General features: G+C 38.0%; 1 protein-coding gene across 2 annotated transcripts in view; it reads left to right on the top strand.

The window, feature by feature from the left end:
• Positions 1–23,077, top strand: part of uvrag (UV radiation resistance associated gene) — a 218,797-nt gene that overhangs the window by 23,069 nt on the left and 172,651 nt on the right. For both annotated transcript variants that reach the window (XM_062048387.1, XM_062048386.1), the window contains exons 2-6: positions 6,680–6,797; positions 6,904–6,938; positions 11,540–11,701; positions 13,766–13,840; positions 13,942–14,027. In XM_062048387.1, the coding sequence (XP_061904371.1) occupies positions 6,680–6,797; positions 6,904–6,938; positions 11,540–11,701; positions 13,766–13,840; positions 13,942–14,027 (476 nt within the window). The remainder of the gene's footprint in view (positions 1–6,679; positions 6,798–6,903; positions 6,939–11,539; positions 11,702–13,765; positions 13,841–13,941; positions 14,028–23,077) is intronic.

Raw genomic sequence — 23,077 nt, 5'->3', positions numbered from 1 at the left:
CCCTGCACCACCCAGTCAGCCGCTCCACTTAATTTCTGTAGGCAGACTAATCCCCCCCCCCCCCCCCCCCCAGAAATGAGTCCCACTACTGTGGTGTCTGCAAATTTAATAGTGGTATTGCTGGCATGGGCAGAGGTGTAGTCATGAGTGTAGAGGGTGTAGAGTAGGGGGCTTAGCACGCAGCCCTGGGGGGATCCAGTGCTGATGCTGTTGGATGCTGAGAGATGGGAGCCTACTCTCACCCTCTGAGATCGATATGTCAGGAAGTCCAGGATCCAATGACAGATAGAGGAAGACAGTCCCAGCCCCGTCAGTTTGGGCACCAGTCTGTGGGTGAGGATGGTATTGAACGCAGAGCTAAAATCAACAAAGAGTAGCTTTGCATAGGTCCCCTGCTGCTCTAGGTGGCTCAGAGGAGTGTGGAGGGCTGTTGCGATAACATCCTCTGTAGATCTGTTGGCCCTGTACGCAAACTGGTGAGAGTCCAATGCAGGTGGCATTGGCATTTTTGACACTTCTTCCACTCCCGTTCTTGCACGCTACACCGGTACAACAAGGATGATGCGGAGAAGATGCTGCCGAAGGTGAGACACGTAAATAGCTAGTTTAGTCTTTATTTGAAGGGACAATGTACAGAAACATTAAGCTCAAAGACAGATATGTTCTGTACCAGATTATAGCTAAATAGCTAATTTCCATCTGCATTCCCTGGCTACCTAAATTAAAGGGATAAAAAAATCATGCAATAAAATTATGACAATAAAATCATACACAAGTATAAAGAAAAAAGTCATAAAATGCCCTTTCATGGACACATACTTAATATACAATACAACCACATCTCATTTACATCATCACACAAAGACAATACATGCTTTTGTTCACATCTGTCATCATTTGTAAAAACAACCATGATTTTAACACACACACCTCACAATTTACAATAAAATGGGACCCGTTTCCCTCCCTGCTTGGCACTCAGCATCAAGGGTAGGAGTTGGGGGTTAAATCACCAAAATGACAGAGGACAAATTTCACCACATCTAGTGTGTGTGACAATCATTGGTACTTCTTAAACTTTAAAAATGCTCTCATGGATAAATATAATACACATTAGGTTGATGTGTCAAACATAATGCCCATCTTAGTGACCGTGTGAGCAGCTTTGATTGCTCCAAAGCCACTTTTTAACTTCAATTGTGAATGAAGAGTAATCTGTTAGACTTTTCAAGTTTGTTGTGAGGTCGTTCCATTCCTTTATGGCTTTATATGAAAAGGCTGATTGTGCAAAAGAGGTTTTACATCTGGGTATGCTACACTGCCCCCTGGTGGAGGCTCGTGTGTTTCTAGTTGTCACAGCAGATGTAAACTGGACAAAGTGCTTAAGTGGCGCTGGTGCAGTGTTATTTAAGATTCGATGGGCCATTCATATTGATGCTAATCTTTGAATGTCAGCTAAATTTAACAATCTATATTTTTGGAGAACTAAACAATGATGGTGGTGTTGTGGTTTTCGGTCAAGGATTTTGAGGGATTGTTTGTGCAAAGTTTCCAATGGCCTCAGTGTCATTTTGCTTGCCTGCGACCAACATGTTATACAATAATAAAAACGAGACATAATCATTGCATTAAAATAAGTTTGAGCTGCCTCCAGTGTTAATGAATTCCTGATACATTTGAACGTTTTTATGTTGTATTTAAGACTCTGGCACATCTGTTTGATATGTTTTTTAAAAGCCAAGTGTTGGCTCCAAAATGACACCCAGGTAACGATATTCACTAACATTTTGTATTTTTTCCTTATTAACCGTTATATTTGGAAAGGATGACATTTTATATTTGTTTACAAAATACATTGTTGCAGTTTTCTTAATGTTTAATGTAAGACAAGAGTCATGTAGCCATCTTGCCACCTTCTCCATGGCTGCTGTAAGTTTTCTGGCAACCGTTTCAGCGTCCTTTCCCCAAGTATAAATAACCGTGTCATCTGCATACATCTGGATATTTACATCCTCACATACAGATGGCAGGTCATTTATATACATGGAGAAAAGAAGAGGGCCGATATTAGAGCCTTGTGGCCGGCCAATATCAGTAGCAGTGAGACTGGATGTTGTGTTATCAATACGGACACATTGGGTCCGACCAGATAGATATGACATAATCCAGGCCAGAGTATCTGTCGACAGTTTAAAATATGTTAATTTTGTAAGTAACGTCGGGTGACTGACTGTATCGAATGCCTTGCGAAGGTCTAAGAATATTGCTCCAACTACACCTCCATTATCAAGGTTTTGTTTGATTGTTTCTAGTAGAAGGCAACATGCAGTTTCGGTCGAGTGATTTGCCCGAAACCCAAACTGCATGGGATGTAGGAGGTCTTCATAGTCCAAATGTTCTGTGAGTTGCTCAACGATCACTTTTTCTATTGCTTTGGATATAACGGGGAGAAGGCTAATTGGTCTGTAATTGTTGATGTCTTGTTTATTTCCTGCTTTATGGATTGGGATGATAGTGGCAGTTTTCAACGTGGTAGGGAAAGTAAGACCGCACACAAAACGGCGCATCCTGAAGCGACTGTCAGAAAGCGACCTGAAGATGGTCAAACGTATTCTATGCAACCTTTTGACCAAAGAACCACCGTTACATGTTATTTAGACCACAAGGAAGTGTTTTAAATTTAGAAAAAAATCCTAATATAACCCCTTTAATGCGCCTTATAATCCGATGCGCCTTTTGTATGAAAATAGACCTGAATAGACCCGCTCATCGGCAATGCGCCTTATAATTTGGTGCGCCCTATGGTCCGTAAAATACCGTCCCGCTTTAATATACCTGAAATGATACCCAAACCACTTTACATTATACATCACATTCACCCATTCACACACACATACACACACTGATGGCAAGGTTGTCATGCAAGGCGCTTCCCATGACCCATCAGGAGCAAAGGTGAAGTGTCTTGCCCAAGGATGACAAAAATGGTAGAAGCTAAAACCCTTAAGTTGCTGGCACGGCATCTCTACCTTCTGTGCCGCGCCGGACAAGAAGTCTTTGAGTGTTAATCGTTAGCTGTCTTAAATGCTAACATAAATACACCAATATTGTTGTTGACTGATTTTATTTTAAAACTTAAGTGAGTAGGGTGTCCATACCAATACTATTTATAAACAACACTACAGTGTGTTGGATCAGTGTTAATGTGTATTTTAAAACATTTACATTTGTGGAAAAATAATATAAAGTAAAAATCCAATCAACTTAACATTTTACAATCCGCCCCCGCAGTATCCCTGTGGATCACTGACCTTCTGTTGAAGACCTTTTGATTTACACCATTTAAATATATATCGTGAAGACAAATATCACTGCTATTGGGTACACCCAGTGTGGCACCCAATGCTGCATCAAAAAGAGCTGCATTTACTGTACCAGCATTTATGTCACTGCATGTTGCACGCCAGTGTTATTGTGAGTTTAGCCACAAATCCAATATTATACAGTAAACAAAAATATAAAAGCTACACTTTTGTTTTTGCTTCCATTTTTCACGAGTTAAACTCAAAGATCAAAAACTTTTATTGTATACACAAAATACCTATTCCTCTCAAATATTGTTCAGAAATCTGTTTAAATCTGTGTTAATGTAGCTATTATTTTTTGCCAAGATAATCCATCCCGCCTCCACAGGTGTGGCGTATCAAGATTCTGAATAAACAGCAAGATTATTTCACAGGTGTGCCTTAGGCTGCACACGATAAAAGTCCACTCTGAAATGTGCAATTTTATCACACAGTACAATGCCCACAATGCCAAAGATGTTGCAAGTTTTGAGGGAGCGTGCAGTCGGCAGGCTGACTGCAGGAATGTCCCCCAGAGTTGTTGCCCATGAATTGAATGTTCCAAAGGCGTTTCAGAGAATTTGGCAGTACATCTAACCGGCCTCACGACCGCAGACCACGTGTAACCACACCAGCCCAGGACCTCCACATCCCCTGCATCCAGCAGGTGCACCTCCGGGATCATTTGCATTCTTTGGCTATGCAAACTAATCAAACTGTGAAACGTCTCAGGGAAGCTCATCTGCCTGCTCGTCGTCCTCATCGGGATTTCGACTTGACTGCAGTTTGTTGTCGTAACCGACTTGAGTGGGCAAATGCTCACTTTTGATGGGGTCTGGCACGTTGGAGATGTGTTTTCTTCACAAATGAATCCCGGTTTTCACTGTTCAGGGCAGATGGCAGACAGCGTGCGTGGCATCGTGTGATAGAGTGGTTTGTTGATGTCAACGTTGTGAATCGAGTGGCCCATGGTGGGTGTGGGGTTATGGTATGGGCAGGCATGTTATGGACAACAAATGCAAAAGCATTTTATTGATGGCGTTTTGAATGCACAGACATACCGTGACGAGATCCTGAGGACCTTTGTTGTGTCATTCACCCGAGACCATCACCTCATGTTGCGGCATGACAATGCACGGCCCCATGTTGCAAGGAGCTGTACACAATTCCTGGAAGCTGAAAACATCCCAGTTCTTGCATGGCCAGCATAGTCACCGGACATGTCACCTATTGAGCATGTTTGGGATGCTGTGGCGTATACAACAGCGTGTTCCAGCTCCTGACAATATCCACCAACTTCGTGCAGCCATTGAAGAGGAGTGGACCAACATTCCACAGTCCACAATCAACAACCTGATCAGCTCTATGCGAAGGAGATGTGTTGCACTGCGTGAGGAAAAACTGCACATTTTAGCGTGGCCTTTTATTGTGGGCAGCCTAAGGCAAACCTGTACAATAATCATGCTGTTTAATCAGCATCTTGGTATGCCATACCTGTGAGGAGGGATGGATTATCTTGGCAAATAAGAAATACTTACTAACACAAATTTAGACGGATTTGGGAACAATATTAGAGGAATAGGTATTTTGTGTTTATAATGAAAGTTTTAGATCTTTGAGTTAATATCATGACAAATAAGAGCAAAAACAAAAGTGTTGCGTTTATATTTGTGTTTAGTATACTTGCCCAGGTTGTCAAAACAATCCAGCGTAAAAGTTTTGGGGACAAATAAACACATAAGTATTGATTTTATAGATATGAGAGAAGGCTGAAGGGCATGCTGAGATGATGGAAAAACACGTGAGGCTCCAGTCACCAGTCATGGCACGGTAGACGAGGCTGGCCGACAGCATGTACAAGAATGCCCACATAAGTACGTCTGTTAATCTGTGATGCCATAAATGGCCAACTTTTAAAAAAAAAAAGACAGGCATTAAAAGGCAATAAAAACTGTGTGCTAGCTCGCGCCCAGATGCATGAACTTTATGATTTGACTCATTGGTAGGGGTGTAACGGTACACAAAAATTTCTGTTCGGTACGTACCTCGGTTCAGAGGTCACGGTTCGGTTCATTTTCGGTACAGTAAGAAAACAACAAAATATAAATTTGTAAACAATGGCTTTATCCTTTTAACATTGGGAACACTATAATAATTCTGCCCACGTTAATCAACAATAAACTGCCTCAAGTTGATGCTCAGATTAAATAGAATGACAAAACTTTTCTTGTACATATAAAAAGTGCAACATTAAACAGTTTCAAGTCAACTCATTATGCTTAATTTATTACAGCATTTGGGAAGCCTGTAGTTGCTTTTTATTATGTAAATATTATATTTTTATCAACATGTGATAGCAGGGACCCTGCCATTCAAAACTAGGCTGCTCCATTACTAATGATTAATGTAACTATAGCTGAAAAAATAGTACAAGCAATAAGAATAAGCAATAGGAGAGACCACACACCGCAAAATGAGCTAACGCTACGCTAAAAGCGAATTAGCCTTCACCTCAAGCCAGGACTGCGAGCGAGCTGAGCTGCGGTTTAAGTTTCTAGAAGGTCAACGGGCTCATAGTGATGTTACTAGTAGTTGACTGGGAGGTGTTTATTATCATTTGGGGAGAGTATGCTGCTTTATGCTCACCTGCTAAACACATATCTGCTCGACGCTGAAGCGCTGACTACATGCGCTCTAAATACGCACTGCTGATTGGCTGTTACCGCTTTGTGTGTACCAATCAGATGGTTGTGTGGGTGGGGACAATGCTGGGTGCTGAGACAGAGGCAGAAGAAGCAAAGCAGCTTAAGACTTTAGCTTAGAAACTCGTTCGGTACACCCCCGTACCGAACCGAAGCCCTTGTACCGAAAGGGTTCAATACAAAACTTGATTATTCAACATTGTTACACTATTTATAAGTCAGAAAAGAGGAAAATCCTCCCAGGTCATCATAGATTAATTGATATTTTATGTAAATTCCGGCCCACCCAAGCATTGTGGTGCCCCATGCACAGTGACATGATCTGCTCATAGTGAAGGTTGGCACTGAATGGCATTGTGAGTGAGGGCAGGCAAATCTTTGAAAAAAGCACTAAGTATCTATGGCGATCCATATTTATATGTGGCGGGCTGTGACAAATGAACTGATGTATGCAAAATCCTACATGCCTTCATTTTTTAAACTGTCGTTTTTTTCTCTTTTATCCACAATCACATGCACAAGTCCGTGCCTTTGTGTCATCAAATCCGCCATAATTGTTTTTCAACAGCTCTGATGTTTGTTTTCTGCCTACGACTGACCGCAGCGAATATCTGTTGTGTTTCTGTTAATCAGAGACGATTGCGTCACCTCCGGAGCATTGCAGCAAGAAACATTGTCAACAAGAATGGTTCCCCCCTGCTGGACACTTACTTCACCCTGCACCTCTGCATAGGAGAGCGCATATCTAGTGGTTAGTGTGACGAATACCTTTATTACTGTCTTGCTGTCCACCTTACCTTGCTTTTGATTATGTGCACGCTAATATTTAATCTGTCTTTTAACTTTTGTCTTTTTAGATTTTTACAAGAGTGAAGTCATACGTGACTCACTGGTGAGTATTATTATTTTTAATATTTTTATTTGCTTTCAAATTCTTTACAATTTTACATGCTCAGTTATGTAACAGTATGTGTTGTTGTTTGTTTTATTTTGAACATGCTAACAGTTACAACATAATTGAAGTTTTTCATGCATTTCCATTTTGTCATTGCAACATGTCCGTAAAGGAGTGGGAAAAGCATAGCTTATTTAATCCTACCTTTTTTAGACTTCAGAGCATTTACTAACACGTTTGTTTACTTCCTGTTCTCAATTTTTAGCACAATTTAAATCAATTATTAACAAATATAACAGTAAATAAACAGTTAATTATGTTGTGATTCATGTTATGAGATGAATAATAATATCTAACTTCAATAAGGTCCAAAATGTTTATCAATATTCTTCTTCTTTGTACTTTGTAAACACTTGGAGTTTGAACAGTTTCTTAAACTGGATCATATTAGTACAGCGACACCTTGATTTACAAACAAGCTGGTTGTTGAACATTGTTTGTATACCAAAAGGTTTGTATAGTGAAGCCAAGTTCCCCATGGACAATGTAAACAATAACAATTGTTTCGAGCCTCGACAAAAGTCCCTATTTTAGTAAAATATGAACACTCTGAAAAAAGTACAAAGTAGAGCTAGACCGATTTTTTTTTTAGGGCCGATACCGATTATTAGTAGTTAAGGAGGCTGATAAGCGTTATTTTGAGCCGTTTTTCATTTGCAGTAAAAATTAGCCAAACATAAATAGCTTACCGTATTTCCTTGAATAGCCGCAGGGGCGTTAATTAATTTAAAACCTCCTGTCACTCCTGCGTTTACCGGAAACCGGCGGGATGGCCGTGCATGCGGTAATTATTTTAAAACCTCTTCTCACTCCGGCGTTTACCAAGAGGAATCCATACAATTTAGACGTGCGCTTTGATTGTGATGTAAGCATACCATCATGAAAAGCACATTTAATTAAAAAAAACTTTATTATGGTCTTACCTGTACTTATAAATGGAGTCCATTTGCAGCTCCTTCTGACCAAAAGCATCGATAACTTGTTTATAGAAGTCTTCATTATTTTCTTTTTTCCGTTTTAAAAGTCTCTGTCTCGATGGAGATATTCCTTTAATTATTACCTCCTGCTTCCATTGAAAGTCCAGTTTAAAAAACTGTTTTATTTTAGACACCGGTATGTGATCCTCCATGTTAGAAGGAAGAAAAAAAATCTCTTGCTGCGTGTGTTCACTTCTTCTGCAGTACCGGAAGTCGCAAGAAGGATCACTAGCGCGGCAGCGCCCTCTACCACCAGGAGGCGGGAGTCATTTAATGACTTATACAGTATTTCACACACGCAGCTACGGTATATTAATAAAACATAGCTGCTTACTGTTCTCTTTAGCATACTGTACCGGTATTCAATAGCTTGGACCTTAAATCCTACTGAATAGCTCTTTATCTTTTTTCCTTTGTGCGATTGTAAACTACTGAAAGCAGCTTCCTCCATTTTGAAAATGAGGACAGATGCGTCACTCGTGACGTAACGAATTTGACCCGGTGGAAGTTCTAGACATATGCTAAATATTTTGCGAAACGAGTTTGACCCGGTGAAAATTATAGACATGCGATAATAAAATTAATATTTTGCGAAACGAATTTGATCCGGCTTCAATAATAAACCGGCGATAAGGCCAAGCATGCGTTAATTATTTTGAGAAACGAGTTTGACCCGGCAGTAATTCTAGACGTGCGAATACTATATTCCCTGCGACAATTCAAGGAAATACGGTATGTCAGTAAACAATTGGACAAGGCTTTAAGTTGTTCTTTTAACATTATTTTTTTAGGGAACATCATACCAGTAACTAACCATAACATAAGTTATTTAAGTTAATAGCAGTTTATATATATATATATATATATATATATATATATATATATATATATATATATATATATATATATATATATATATATATATATATATATATATATATATATATATATATATATATATATATATATATATATATATATATATATATATATATATATATATATATATATATATATATATATATATATATATATATACAGACAGTATATATATATACAGTATATATATAGGTCGGTCTTATCTTTGTCCATGTGATGTCAGATGAAACAAAAATTTAGCTGTTTGGCCACAATACCCAACAATATGTTTGGAGGAGAAAAGGTGAGGCCTTTAATCCCAGAAACACCAGGTTTACCGTCAAGCATGGTGGTGGTAGTATTATGTTCTGGGCCTGTTTTGCTGCCAATGGAACTGGTGCTTTACAGAGAGTAAATGGGACAATGAAAAGGGAGTATTACCTCTAAAATCTTAAGGACAACCTAAAATCATCAGCCCGGTGGTTGGGTCTTGGGTGTAGTTGGGTGTTCCAACAGGACAATGACCCCAAACACACGTCAAAAGTATTAAAGGAATGGCTAAATCAGGCTAGAATTAAGGTTTTAGAATGGCCTTCCCAAAGTCCTGACTTAAACGTGTGGACAATACTAAAGAAACAAGTCCATGTCAGAAATCCAACACATTTAGCTGAACTGCACCAATTTTGTCAAGAGGAGTGGTCAAAAATTCAACCAGAAGCTTGCCAGAAGCTTGTGGATGGCTACCAAAAGCACCTTATTGCAGTGAAACTTGCCAAGGGACATGTAACCAAATATTAACATTGCTGTATGCATATTTTGACCCAACAGATTTGGTCACATTTTCAGTAGACCCATAATAAATTCATAAAAGAACCAAACTTCATGAATGTTTTTTGTGACCAACAAGTATGTGCTCCAATCACTCTATCACAAAAAAATAAGAATTGTAGAAATTATTGGAAAATCAAGACAGCCATGACATTATGTTCTTTACAAGTGTATGTCAACTTTTGACCACGACTGTATATATACAGAATATATCTATCTGAGAGCTTTAGCTTTTTTGAGGTGAAAAAAAGTCCCTAATGCGATTTGGTTTTGTGTGTATCCCCATTAGCTGTGATCATGCCAGCATATACGCCAGCATGAAAATATGGTTTTGCACATATTTGACTGATCTAACAAATCATATTCAACTATGAAAATCCTTTTCAAGACGGCCTTAAAAATCTGGGTTAAGGATTAGGGTGAAAAGTACTTCCATGTATGAAAAGAATGTGATCACAAGGCTCCCAAAGTTCCTTTGAGTGTAGTCTAAAGAGATTGGAGGTCAGTTTGAAATTGGGATTTTTCTGTGCATCACTTGTTATAAATGGAATGACTGGGGTACTATTTGATTTTTTTCTACTTCTTGCTACATCAGTCAGATGTCAGTAGACGCAGCTGTGCACTACTGTTTACATTCTCTGCACACATGCACAACAGATGCTGCTCCACATGTTGTCAGCCTTGCTGTTGAGTCATGCGCTGACCTAAGCAGGTTTCAGGCACGCTCTTTAGTGCCCCCTGTGAGACGAGACTGTGTACAGCTTAACAGGAAGTTCTGGTTCCTGTCGACTGTCGTCTCAACTTCCCCTTGAACAGTTCGGTTGCAATCATCTTTTTGAGATGTGTCTTTAGCCTATCGATGTTTTTCGATTATATGCAAATATTCAGGTTCTTCCAGACGAGCCCCCAATTACGGGAATGCCGAAGTGCAGAGGTTCCCATTTCTCTTCCGTCTCCAAACAAGCACTTTAACAGTTGTTTGTGTTTAATCATTTTTATTTGACACACTCAGAACAGCACCGAACAATAGACATGGCTCATTATGCACATTTGACAGCCACACATGGTCATAAACATCTCTGATCCCTGTGTTATAAAAAGCAGAGTTATGATGCCATCTAGTTAGGTTTTTTTAATACACTTAACATAACATATACACGAAAAGACCCATTTTAATTTGTGAAAGTTTCTCATCAATTGAGTCGTGTTTTGCTGGGGCCATAGCCTTTTGCAAAAATTGGCTCAGAGAGCTCTGGGATGTAGGTCTACTAGGTGGCTGTGGTGGTGATATACTGGCTGATGCTACAGACATCGGAGCAACAATATTTTCTCCATCTCCATTAATCTTATTGTTGGGTGATTAGTTTGCATATGACTTGTTCGTAGAGCCTGCTCAATATTTTTTTTTATTTTAAAAAGTGTACACACTTTTTTGGAATCTAACACTTTGAAATGTGTCCAAATGTTACTCCTTTTCCTGCTATCATTCAATTTCGGTAAAATGGTAAAACCCTCTAGCACTTCGCTCGCTCTCGTCTCTCGTCTCTCGTCTTTCTGCCACAGCCACACATGTAGAGATCAATGCGGGTTTAAAAGGCAATTAAAAAAAAAAAAAAATTGCTCTCTATCGGCAGCTTGCTCTCTCGATCGCGAACCGACTCCCGTCGTTCACTTCAAACTCTTGTTCGCGACCAACAAATCACTAAACCTTAGGCCAGCCGTGTGTCAAAAATAGACAATAATTACTTGTTGTTTTTCATCATTTGCTCAGTGGTCCTGGACCATAACATGTTCATGAACATGAATCTATAGTAGTAACATTTCATTAAGGCACTACTGACGCTTCCTATGTCTGTTTGTGTGTGTGTTTCAAAGAATCCTACTTGGCGGAGCTTGGACTTTGGTATGTTGCCGGACCTTTTGGATACCTCAGTCTCTTGTTTTGTAGTAAGGATTTGGGGAGGACAACAAGAACAGTACCAGCTCCTCATAGAATGGAAGGTCAACCTGGATGGCGTCAGATACACGGGACAGCAGGTCTGCCACACACAAGACATTGATAACATATGGAAGTAGAATTGTCCCACATCAACTTATATACCGTATTTTTCGGACTATAAGTCGCAGTTTTTTTCATAGTTTGGCCGGGGGTGCGACTTATACTCAGGAGCGACTTATGTGTGAAATTATTAACACATTACCGTAAAATATCAAATAATATTATTTAGCTCATTCACGTAAGAGACTAGACGTATAAAATTTCATTGGATTTAGCGATTAGGAGTGACAGATTGTTTGGTAAACGTATAGCATGTTCTATATGTTATAGTTATTTGAATGATTCTTACCATAATATGTTACGTTAACATACCAGGCACGTTCTCAGTTGGGTATTTATGCGTTATATAACGTACACTTGTTCAGCCTGTAGTTCACTATTCTTTATTTATTTTAAATTGCCTTTCAAATGTCTATTCTTGGTGTTGGGTTTTATCAAATACATTTCCCCCAAAAATGGTTATTTACAGCTAGAATTCACCAACTCGAGTATATCATATATATATATATATATATATATATATATATATATATATATATATATATATATATATATATATATATATATATATATATATATATATATATATATATATATGTATGTATGTATGTATGTATGTATGTATGTATGTATGTATGTATGTATGTATGTGTATGTATGTGTATGTATGTGTATGTATGTATGTATGTATGTATGTATGTATGTATGTGTATGTATGTATGTATGTGTATGTATATATATATGTATGTATGTGTATGTATATATATATGTATGTATGTATGTATATATATATGTATATATATATGTATGTATGTATGTATATATATATGTATATATATATATGTATGTATATATATGTATGTATATATATGTATATATATGTATATGTATATGTATATATATGTATATATATGTATATGTATATGTATATATATATATGTATATGTATATATATATATGTATATGTATATATATATGTATATGTATATGTATATATATATGTATATGTATATATATATGTATATGTATATATATATATATATATATATATATGTATATATGTATGAAATACTTGACTTTCAGTGAATTCTAGCTATATATATATATATATATATATATATATATATATATATATATATATATATATATATATATATATATATATATATATATATATATATATATAAATATATATTTATTTTATTTACATATAAATAAAAGAAATACTTGAATTTCAGTGTTCCGGTGGCTATCCATTAGATGGCAGTATTGTCCTGTTTAACTTCTCCGTTCATGATGAGTATATCATTTCGGCCACCGTGTTCAATGGAGAAGTCTGTTCTACAAAATTTACAGGCAACATACACCTTCCCCTTCGAACTGTCCTGGATGAACTGAAATTCTTGTTTCCATTCGTTTTGGAACTTGCAAGCGTATTTCTTCATCTTGCTCGTCGACGGCGTCGCCATGTCTGTAATTTCCTCGTTCTTCTGCTTCGTCTCCTTGTTGTGTGCACAGTTGTGCACTCTACTCTCTAAAAGCCCTAGATGTTATGACGTCATTGGGCAGGCAAGCTGTTTATATTGTGGGAAAGCGGACGTGAGAACAGGCTGTTCCCACTCAGTCTCAGGTCCGCATTGAGCTGGAGGGGGCGTGGCCTCCAGCTCCGGCTGAATACCGGGAGTTTGTCGGGAGAAAATCTCTGCCGGGAGGTTGTCGGGAGAGGCGCTGAATACCGGGATTCTCCCGCTAAAAACGGGAGGGTTGGCAAGTGTGGTATTTGTATATATTTTCAAATCTCAAAAATATATTTACAAATTATATACAAATTATTTATTTATTTGTATATCACATTTGTATTTGTATATTTATTAATATATGCATATATATTAATATCATATTGATATATAAGCTGATGTGAGACAATTCTACTTCCATAATAATACCCCTCTATATTTACATATAAAACTGACAAAAGATGGATATATTTTCCCCCCTCTGTGTTTCTGCTTTGAGTTTCAACTGCTTTGCATTTTCCACAGATTCGATCCAGGAATCCAAATGAGATCATATTCGGGTTGAATGATGGTTATTATGCTGCAGACTTTGATCAGAAGGTACAGTGTTTGTCCATTTCCAGAATTCTCGTGTGATGAATTGCATAAACATACGCCTGTGTCATGCTGTGTGCTGAATTGCTGACATGTTCTTGTTGCAGGATCACTCAGAGCGGAAGAAAAATAGTCTACTTCATGTTGACCAAAGCTCAGTCAGGAATTCCTACAGTGTCTTCTCTTTGCTCAGGTAAGCTCTATTGACTTACACTCACTGCTCTCATATCGTTTTGTTCTTCTTATAACTAACTGAAACTTTTACCTTGAGCATTGGCCGATACCGACATTGGTCCACTATGATATCAGCAGGAATCATATATATTTTGTACATATTTTGTAGTATTCAATGTTAGAAAAAGTGAAATTTGTAAAACCGAAAAAAATGCTAGGTAATAAAAACACCAAGCTTTTTATTTAACTGTTTGGAATGGACCTATGCTGTCTTTAAGTTGAAGTGGCGTCTTAATTTTTTTGGTGACACCTAGTGGTCACAATAATTTATTAATATAAGCTCATGTCACAGTAAGTTGAATATTGCAGACACTTATTACATATGTCCAGCTTGTGTGCTATTGTGTGCTCAGCTGTTTGGGAGCTGCTGTCTCCGGGTAACTTATAGCTTACCATGGTCACCTTTTGTGAATGACTTGACTAAAATACAAAAAAAGACCAACTTTGTGCTAATTGAAGGACATTTAGATGTTAACTGGCTCTCCAGCTTTGCACAGGTAAACATGCTGCTTATATCAGAGCGTTTATATCTGACATTTTACAAAACATGTAAGCCAACATAATCAAATTAATTTTTTTGATGACATTGGACCAATATCTTTCTCAAATTGGGACATCCCTATTATCAATGCATTTAAACAAGTGTTAAAATGTGTGCTATAAAGTTTTGTGCATGACCTGAACTTATTAAGTCCGAAGGAATGTACAGGAAAGATTTTGGAGGGCGTTGTTATGTTACAGTCATGTGATTATCACAAGATACAGGTATGGCTTCCTTTGAAAGACAGTGTGTTAGGTAAACTAGCAAATTTTTCAAAGCTATTTTTTTTTGGAAGTTTGCTAATTCCCAAAGGGTAATTTGTTGCCATTAAATCTAATTTTAAAGCCGTTGAACTATTATGCTTTAATAGGCTGTCAAATACAGTTTTGTATGATTAGTTTTTTGTTTTTTTTTACTGTAGGTGGCCCATGCCTTTATATACTCTTAATATGGAAGACTTCATTGTAAAACATGATGTACTTGAAACATGTTATTCATTTATTAGTAAACATATTTTGAGGTATGTGCATTCGAGATTACTGCTATAGTATTTAGTACTTGATGACCAACACTGTATTATCCTTCTTGAGACTTGTGAAGCACTGCTTTAAAACCGTAATAATTTTCCCTTTTACTTTTAGTATCTGCTCCATTTTAAAGGCATAATTCAAATTTGCATGGTGTTGTAAGTGCTTGACAGATAGATGCAGTTAAGAGTAAGACCACTGGAGGACGCTGGATACTTACTATTTGGATCCTTGGTAGAAACCACCAGTCAAGAATGTCAACTTGAGTTTTTTTTTTTGTGTCTATAAAACCTGAGCACTGCTTTCAGTAACTACAAGGCTTTCAGCAGGAACAACCTCTGCGAAATGTAGCCTGATCTCATACTTGTTTAATTAAACACAATTTTGCTTAGGCAATGGATTATGTTAGACCCTACCAAAATAAGACTAATTAGACCATTAGTGTCCTTATGACAGTCTCCACTAACACTTTCAGACAGTTTTAGAACTAAATACAGTGTTCTGGATGTGTCACAAGCCTTTTGCACTTTTTGTCAAGAAACAGACTAAAGCCATTTGAAGTGAACTGCTTTATTTTGAAGCGGTTAGGGTGTATCTCTTAAATGGAGACCAGCGACCCCACAACGTTCTGCACAAAGTCTACCTCCAACCGGGTTTGTCTATCTTTGTTCTTCATGTTCCTTTAGTTGCTTATTAGTGGCTTGTTGTGTTGATATCAACACCCTGACGTTGCAGAATTATCACATGCATTGTCTGGTGTTTATTCTCTATAAAATTATTTTGTGTGTTTTTTCATACAATTAATTTTTTTATCTTAAGTTAAAGTTAAAGTACCAATGATTGTCACGCACAAACTAGGTGTGGGGAAATTTGTCCTCTGCATTTGACCCATCCCCTTGTTCACCCCCTGGGAGGTGAGGGGAGCAGTGGGCAGCAGCGGTGCCGCGCCAGGGAATCATTTTTGGTGATTTAACCACCAATTCCAACCCTTGATGCTGAGTGCCAAGCAGGGAGGTAATGGGTCCCATTTTTATAGTCTTTGGTATGACTCGGCCGGGGTTTGAACTCACAACCTACAGATCTCAGGGCGGACACTCTAAACACTAGGCCACTGAGTAGGGAGTATCTGACCTTTTGGAAGGATTACCAATGGAAACTATTTTGTACTTTTTAACTATATCTATATTTAATTGCATATTGTGCATTGAGTTGGTTTTAGGATGTGATTAATTTAAAAAAAAATTATGCATACTTACTTTTTTCTTCATTCTTTCTAAATTAATAGTGTGTGTGTATATATGTATGCATGTATGTATGTATGTATATATAGGGAATGTACATCTCTACCTTAAATGGCGATTCAATATTAATCTCGATACATAGGTTATAATACGATTCACTAACAATACTTTATAAAACATTTCAATACGATTCAATGCAATTCGATGCAGATGGAAGCTTTGCATAGTGAAAAGAAAATTAAATGTATCATGTATGTTTTTATTTTTTAAATAGACCTAATACAAAACAGGCGCTGCCTACAATAATTATGAGCAAATAGTAGAATAATCAACTTTAAGGAGTTGCAATCCACAAACTTAAAGAAAAGAAGATGTAAACAAAACACTTTTGGAAAAGCTAACAGGTATTTACTGTTGTTTGCTCTAATAGCAACAATAAATACAGAGAAAAGCAAGCTGTCCATTAAGTAGAGGTGTTACATGGTGAAGTGCCACCATGTAAACTAAACAGCAGCCTCAATGTAGAAGCTCAAATACTTTATGTATTTACTATTTTAAATGCATAAAAAAGATACATCCGTCGTCACGTCTTTCATAATGATTGTGAACGGTAGGCAAAGCAAAAAAAAAAGGGAAGTTCCCATTTAAGTGGTGTTCACTTGAAACTTTTGAGGATGAAATGTTGTGTTACAAACTTTTGTGTGGTGTTGCTTATTTATAGTTAATACAATCTGATATGTTATGTGTATGCAGCGGCAGCTGAACCGAATGTGACAGCCTGTCATAATTACGACAATCAGCTGGATAAAAAAATACCGGAAGCAGTATCATTAGTTCAGAATCTTCACAGTCCAAAAGGACCAATCCAATTAGATAACAGTACTAAAACATACCGGTACTTTGTATTAAGGCTGAAACGACGCGTCGACATAGTCGACGTCATCGGTTACGTAAATACGTCGACGCCGTTTTTGTGCGTCGACGCGTCGCATAATGACGTCACACTACCGTCATGGCGAAGCGCAAAGCAGACGATCAAAGAAGACGATGCGAGCGGTGCGAGCGAGGGGGGAAAAGCATGCCAAAAGTGGTCAAAAGTGTGGGAGTATTTCAATAAACGGCCTAATAATGTTGTTGTATGCACACTGTGTCGAGCGGAAATGGCCTATCATAGCAGCACAACGGCTATGAACGAACATTTGAAAAGAAAACCATCAACTAGTCAATCGTCCGCGCGAGCATACGTTGTCATCATTACACAAAAACATGAATGTGTCATTTGTATCTGCTAGGGGTGTAACGGTACGTGTTTTGTATTGAACCGTTTCGGTGCGGGGCTTTCGGTTCGGTACAGGGGTGTACCCAACGAGTTTCTAAGCTAAAGCTAACTTTAGCTGCTAAAGTCTTAACAAGCTGCTTCGCTCCTCTGCCTCTGTCACAGCACGCAGCATTGTCTCACCCACACAACCATCTGATTGGTACACACGCAGCATTGTCCCACCCACACAACCATCTGATTGGTACACACGCAGCATTGTCCCACCCACACAACCATCTGATTGGTACACACGCAGCATTGTCCCACCCACACAACCATCTGATTGGTACACACGCAGCATTGTCCCACCCACACAACCATCTGATTGGTACACACGAAGCATTACCAGCCAATCAGCAGTGCGTATTCATAGCGCATGTAGTCAGCGCTTCAGCATGGAGCAGATAGGTGTTTAGCAGGTGAGCATCAGGCAGCGGACTCTCCCCAAATGATAATAAACACCTCCCAGTCAACTACTAGTAACATCACTATGAGCCCGTTGACCTTCTAGAAATATAAACTGCAGCTCAGCTCACTCGCAGTCCTGGCTTGAGGTGAAGGCTAATTACCTCTCAGTTCCAGCCACATCGACCCCTTCTGAGCGTAGACATGCTAACCTTTCTTCATTACAACTGTTAGTCACTCACTGGAATGAGTAGAATTGGTTATTGTGTACTGTGTTGGACTGGATGTTTATTTTGCACATTTTAAAAGCAATACTTAATGTTTACACTGTTTCAGAATATTTAGATTGGCACTTTTTTGTATTGGATGTTTATCTTTATTTTTGCACATTTTAGCAAATAAGCAATACTTTCACTTTTGTTGAAATGTTTACACTGTTGTTACATAATATTTCGTTTTGCACTTTTTTGTATTGGATGTTTATCTTTATTTTTGCACATTTTAAAGCAAAATAAGCAATACTTTTACTTTTGAAATGCTTATACTATTGCAGAATATTAAGATTTGCACTGGATGTTGACTTTTATATGTGCACATTAAAAAGCAAATAAGCTACTTTTAATTTTGTTAAATGTTAAAAGTTTTAAATGTTTACATTGTTACAGAATATTTAGTCATGTTGTTGTCAATGTTGACTGAGTGGCCATACTTCTTTTTTTTTGTAAATAAAAGCCATGCCTTTTGAAAAAACGGGCCTACATTTATTTTTTCATCTTCATTTTGAATAAAAAAATAATCGGTAAAAGGAAAAATAATCTATAGATTAATCGAAAAAATAATCTATAGATTAACCGATTAATCGAAAAAAAATAATCTATAGATTAATCGATAGAAAAATAATCGTTAGCTGCAGCCTTACTTTGTATACATTCCTAATGATGATGTGATTACCTCGCAGAGTTGTGGCTAAGGCCATGTCCACACGAACACGGAGAATTTCAAAAACACATATTTGGGGTTAAAACAATCTCCGTCCACACAAGTGTAGTTTCAAAAATGTGTATGTCTACACACAAACACATACACCTGCTGTCATGCATATATTGTCCATTCAGAAGCCTGAAAAATGCAGCAGTAGCTGAGTTGGTGGCATTATACCTCTGTTTTTTTTATTTTGACATACTTCAGATGTACAATGACATGTACACTATCTTTAAAACCAGCCTGCACGTACACAAAGCAAACACATCTGTGCTTTATTTTATTTTAACAGAAAATCTTACAATACATTAAACACTCACAGTCAAAAAACAATTTTACAAGGTTAAAACATAAATTAAAAGGCATTAAACACATTGAGCATTTCTTGTTTCACTCAAAGAACAATTTACAATTTTCCATATTACCATTCTTAAATTCTGCCATAATCAAGGATTAGGTTATAATAGAACATAAAGTTTTACTGACGTTATGTTAAATTATTCATGATTTGTGGTTGCCACTCCTGGTCTGTGCTTTTAGAAAAATACAATTATTAATGATTAATTAAGTACTAAAAACAAAAATATGGATACATGTACACATATAAGCCATTTAACAGGAAAAACACATTTTATTAAAGATAAAACACAAATTGTAGGAATTTGTTAGAAAATGTAGTAATTTCACTTGCATTAGTTTACGCTAATTGGGCGGTCTTAAATCCGCTAATATTTGACGCCAAGCAGCTGTGTGCGCGTCTACGTATCTAGATGTGCACAACAGAGGAGCTAGTTAACTTATGAGAGTAGTGTATGTGTGTTTGCGAGAATGGCAATTTGTTGGCTGAGTGACGTCAGTGAGTGACTGGGCGAGTAAAGAGAGAGAGAGGGAGCCGTGCACTGCGCACTAGAGCGAAGAACGGTTCCGGTTGTGTCCTGCAAAACTAATAATGAAGCAAAAACATATTTTCCTTTTGTATTTCCATTGATGTTCGATGTTGCTATGGTAATGCTTGCTGTGTGCGCACATAGTTTAGATGGATATCAGACATGATTAAAAGGAAGAATAAAAAAAGAAAAACTGTCAAAGTTATACTGCCAGCAGCCCCTCAGTCCTTTTGCACAACTCTCTGAATCCAAAGAAAGACACATGTTCCAGATGTATGCTTGTCTGCACACATTAAACGTCCTTTACAATGACAGCAAACGCTAAAAAGACGCTAGTGGTCCATGGGACAACATACACACATTTTAGGAACATTTCAGAGGAGAACTGATTTGTACAGAAACTGAAACTGTTTTTCCCATAAGAAATACCGGCCAGCCAAAAATATGAACACAAATCAGATTTTAGAGAGATCAATGATAGTTTTAGGGGATCCGGTTTGGTGGCTGCAGGATTAGGTCTCTGCTTTTTGTAGATGATGTTAAAGTTAAAGTACCAATGATTGTCACACACACACTAAGTGTGGTGAAATTATTCTCTGCATTTGACCCATCACCTTTGATCACCTCCTGGGAGGTGAGGGGAGCAGTGGGCAGCAGCGGTGGCCGTGCCCGGGAATCATTTTTGGTGATTTTAACCCCCAATTCCAACCCTTGATGCTGAGTGCCAAGCAGGGAGGTAATGGGTCCCATTTTTTATAGTCTTTGGTATGACTCGGCCGGGGTTTGAACTCACAACCTACCGATCTCAGGTGGTCCTGATGGCTTCATCTGGCCAGGATCTTCAGCTCTCACTGGATCGGTCCGCAGCCGAGTGTGAAGCGACTGGGATGAGAATCAGCACCTCCAAGTCCGAGTACATGGCTCTCACCTGGAAAAGGGTGGAGTGCCATCTCCGCCGGGTTGGGGAGGAGACCCTGCCCCAAGTGGAGGAGTTCAAGTACCTCGGAGTCTTGTTCACGAGTGAGGGAAGAGTGGATCGTGAGATCGACAGGCGGATCGGTGCGGTGTCTTCAGTAATGCGGACGCTGTATCAATCTGTTTTGGTGAAGAAGGAGCTGAGCCGGAAGGCAAAGCTCTCAATTTACCGGTCGATCTACGTTCTCATCCTCACCTATGGTCATGAGCTTTGGGTCATGACCAAAAGGACACGATCACGGGTACAAGCGGCTGAAATCAGTTTCCTCCGCAGGGTGGCAGGGTTCTCCCTTTAGAGATAGGGTGAGAAGCTCTGCCATCCGGGGGGAGCTCAAAGTAAAGCCGCTGCTCCTCCACATCGAGAGGAGCCAGATGAGGGGGTTCGGGCATCTGGTCAGGATGCCACCCGAACGCCTCCCTAGAGAGGTGTTTAGGGCACATCCGACCGGTAGGAGGCCACGGGGGAAGACCCAGGACACGTTGGGAACGCCTCAGGATCCCCCGGGAAGAGCTACACGAAGTGGCTGGGGAGAGGAAAGTCTGGGCTTCCCTGCTTACGCTGCTGCCCCCGTGACCCGACCTCGGATAAGCGGAAGAAGATGGATGGATGGAAGAAATTATAGTTTTAAATGCAGAAAACCATTTGAAACACGTATAAATAATCAATGAAATGTATAACGAATTATCTATTCATCCATTCTCTATCGGGCTTCTCTCTCTTCATCAGGGTCACTGCTGAGCTGCTGCCTATAGTTTAAATTATTATTTGTAATTTTATTGAATTAATTAATATTACATTAAACTAACTCCTCAGTGACATCTTGGTGAATTTGCGAACCTGAAACAATACAAAAGAAATGCCATTGTAAGTTAAAAATACTAACACAGACACTTGTAAACGTGTTAGCATATTATCTAACGCTAACAATGCTCGTTTGATAACATTACGATAGCACATACAAATATACTTGAAATCACTCTTACAAACACCACACATGGGACAGTTTAGTATGTAAGAATTGTTTTAGTTGTACTATAAAAAATACAAATGTTGCTTGGAGAGATTAAAGAAGAATCAATACGCGTATATCGTTATGGAAGGCTAGATGACAGAATCGCAATTGTACTTCCAGTTGAAAGTTCTAAACAGGAGGGCACTGCAGCACCTGCAGTAAGCAAACTCCTCATAAAACTAGCGCCGTAGCATAAACAATAACACACCATTTCAGTGTCTTTGCTCGTTTTTTAAAAAACTATTTGCATTATGGCTGTCAGCGAAGTAAAATCCATAAATTAGCTGCACCGTTTTATAAGCCTCAGGATTCAAAGCGTAGGAAAAAAGTACCGGCTTTTAGTCAGGAATTTACGGTCTACAGAAATCATAATATAACATCAACTGTTGTGCCCTGTGTGCTTGGTGCACATGGAACATAAGGGTATGACGGATTGATCCTAAAAATACTAGGGTGACAAGATCAATATTTTTATTTTTACTAAATGTTTTTTGTTGTTGTCATTTTTTGTAATGTTTACAGACTCAGAGAACAATTACCTGGACACAGTACTTTGAGGGCAAACACTCTCAAGGATTTAAATGAGTAGTTGATAGTCATTTTTACTTTTATTTATTGGGTACTATTGACTTTGTATTGGTCAATCAATTGTATGTAATAAAAGAAAAATAACTTGTTGACTATTTAATTGATATTTTTAAACTGTCAATGGCACTCAATATAAAAAAATACAAGTGTACATGTGATCAGTATTGACCGTCCTCGCTGATGGATGATCGATAATGGAATTGGTTGCATAAAACCCTATTAAGTAATGTTTCTTACCTTCTTTATCAAAGTGCTGACACTTGCTACTTTTGACATGCTCCGCATGACAGGGTTTGCTGTTTGTGTCATTTTGTAAATTTTATTCCATAAAACCTTTTGAATGAAAAAAAAAAGGAAATTCTAAGTAATTTATCATCTACTATATTTGATTTTGTTTAAAGATAAAAGGTATTGTTCAGTACAATGTTAAAATTATATTAAATATTAATTCATAGAGGCATTATTTTGTGACTAGTGAGAAGCCAGGATGTATTATTGTGTTTTATTAACACAAATATAACGGAATATTAAAA

The sequence above is a fragment of the Entelurus aequoreus genome, linkage group LG05 (genome assembly GCF_033978785.1).
Source record: "Entelurus aequoreus isolate RoL-2023_Sb linkage group LG05, RoL_Eaeq_v1.1, whole genome shotgun sequence".
In the NCBI taxonomy this organism is placed as follows: Eukaryota; Metazoa; Chordata; class Actinopteri; order Syngnathiformes; family Syngnathidae; genus Entelurus; species Entelurus aequoreus.
Note: the sequence above shows the minus strand (reverse complement) of the source record. Positions and strands in the feature narration are given on the sequence as shown.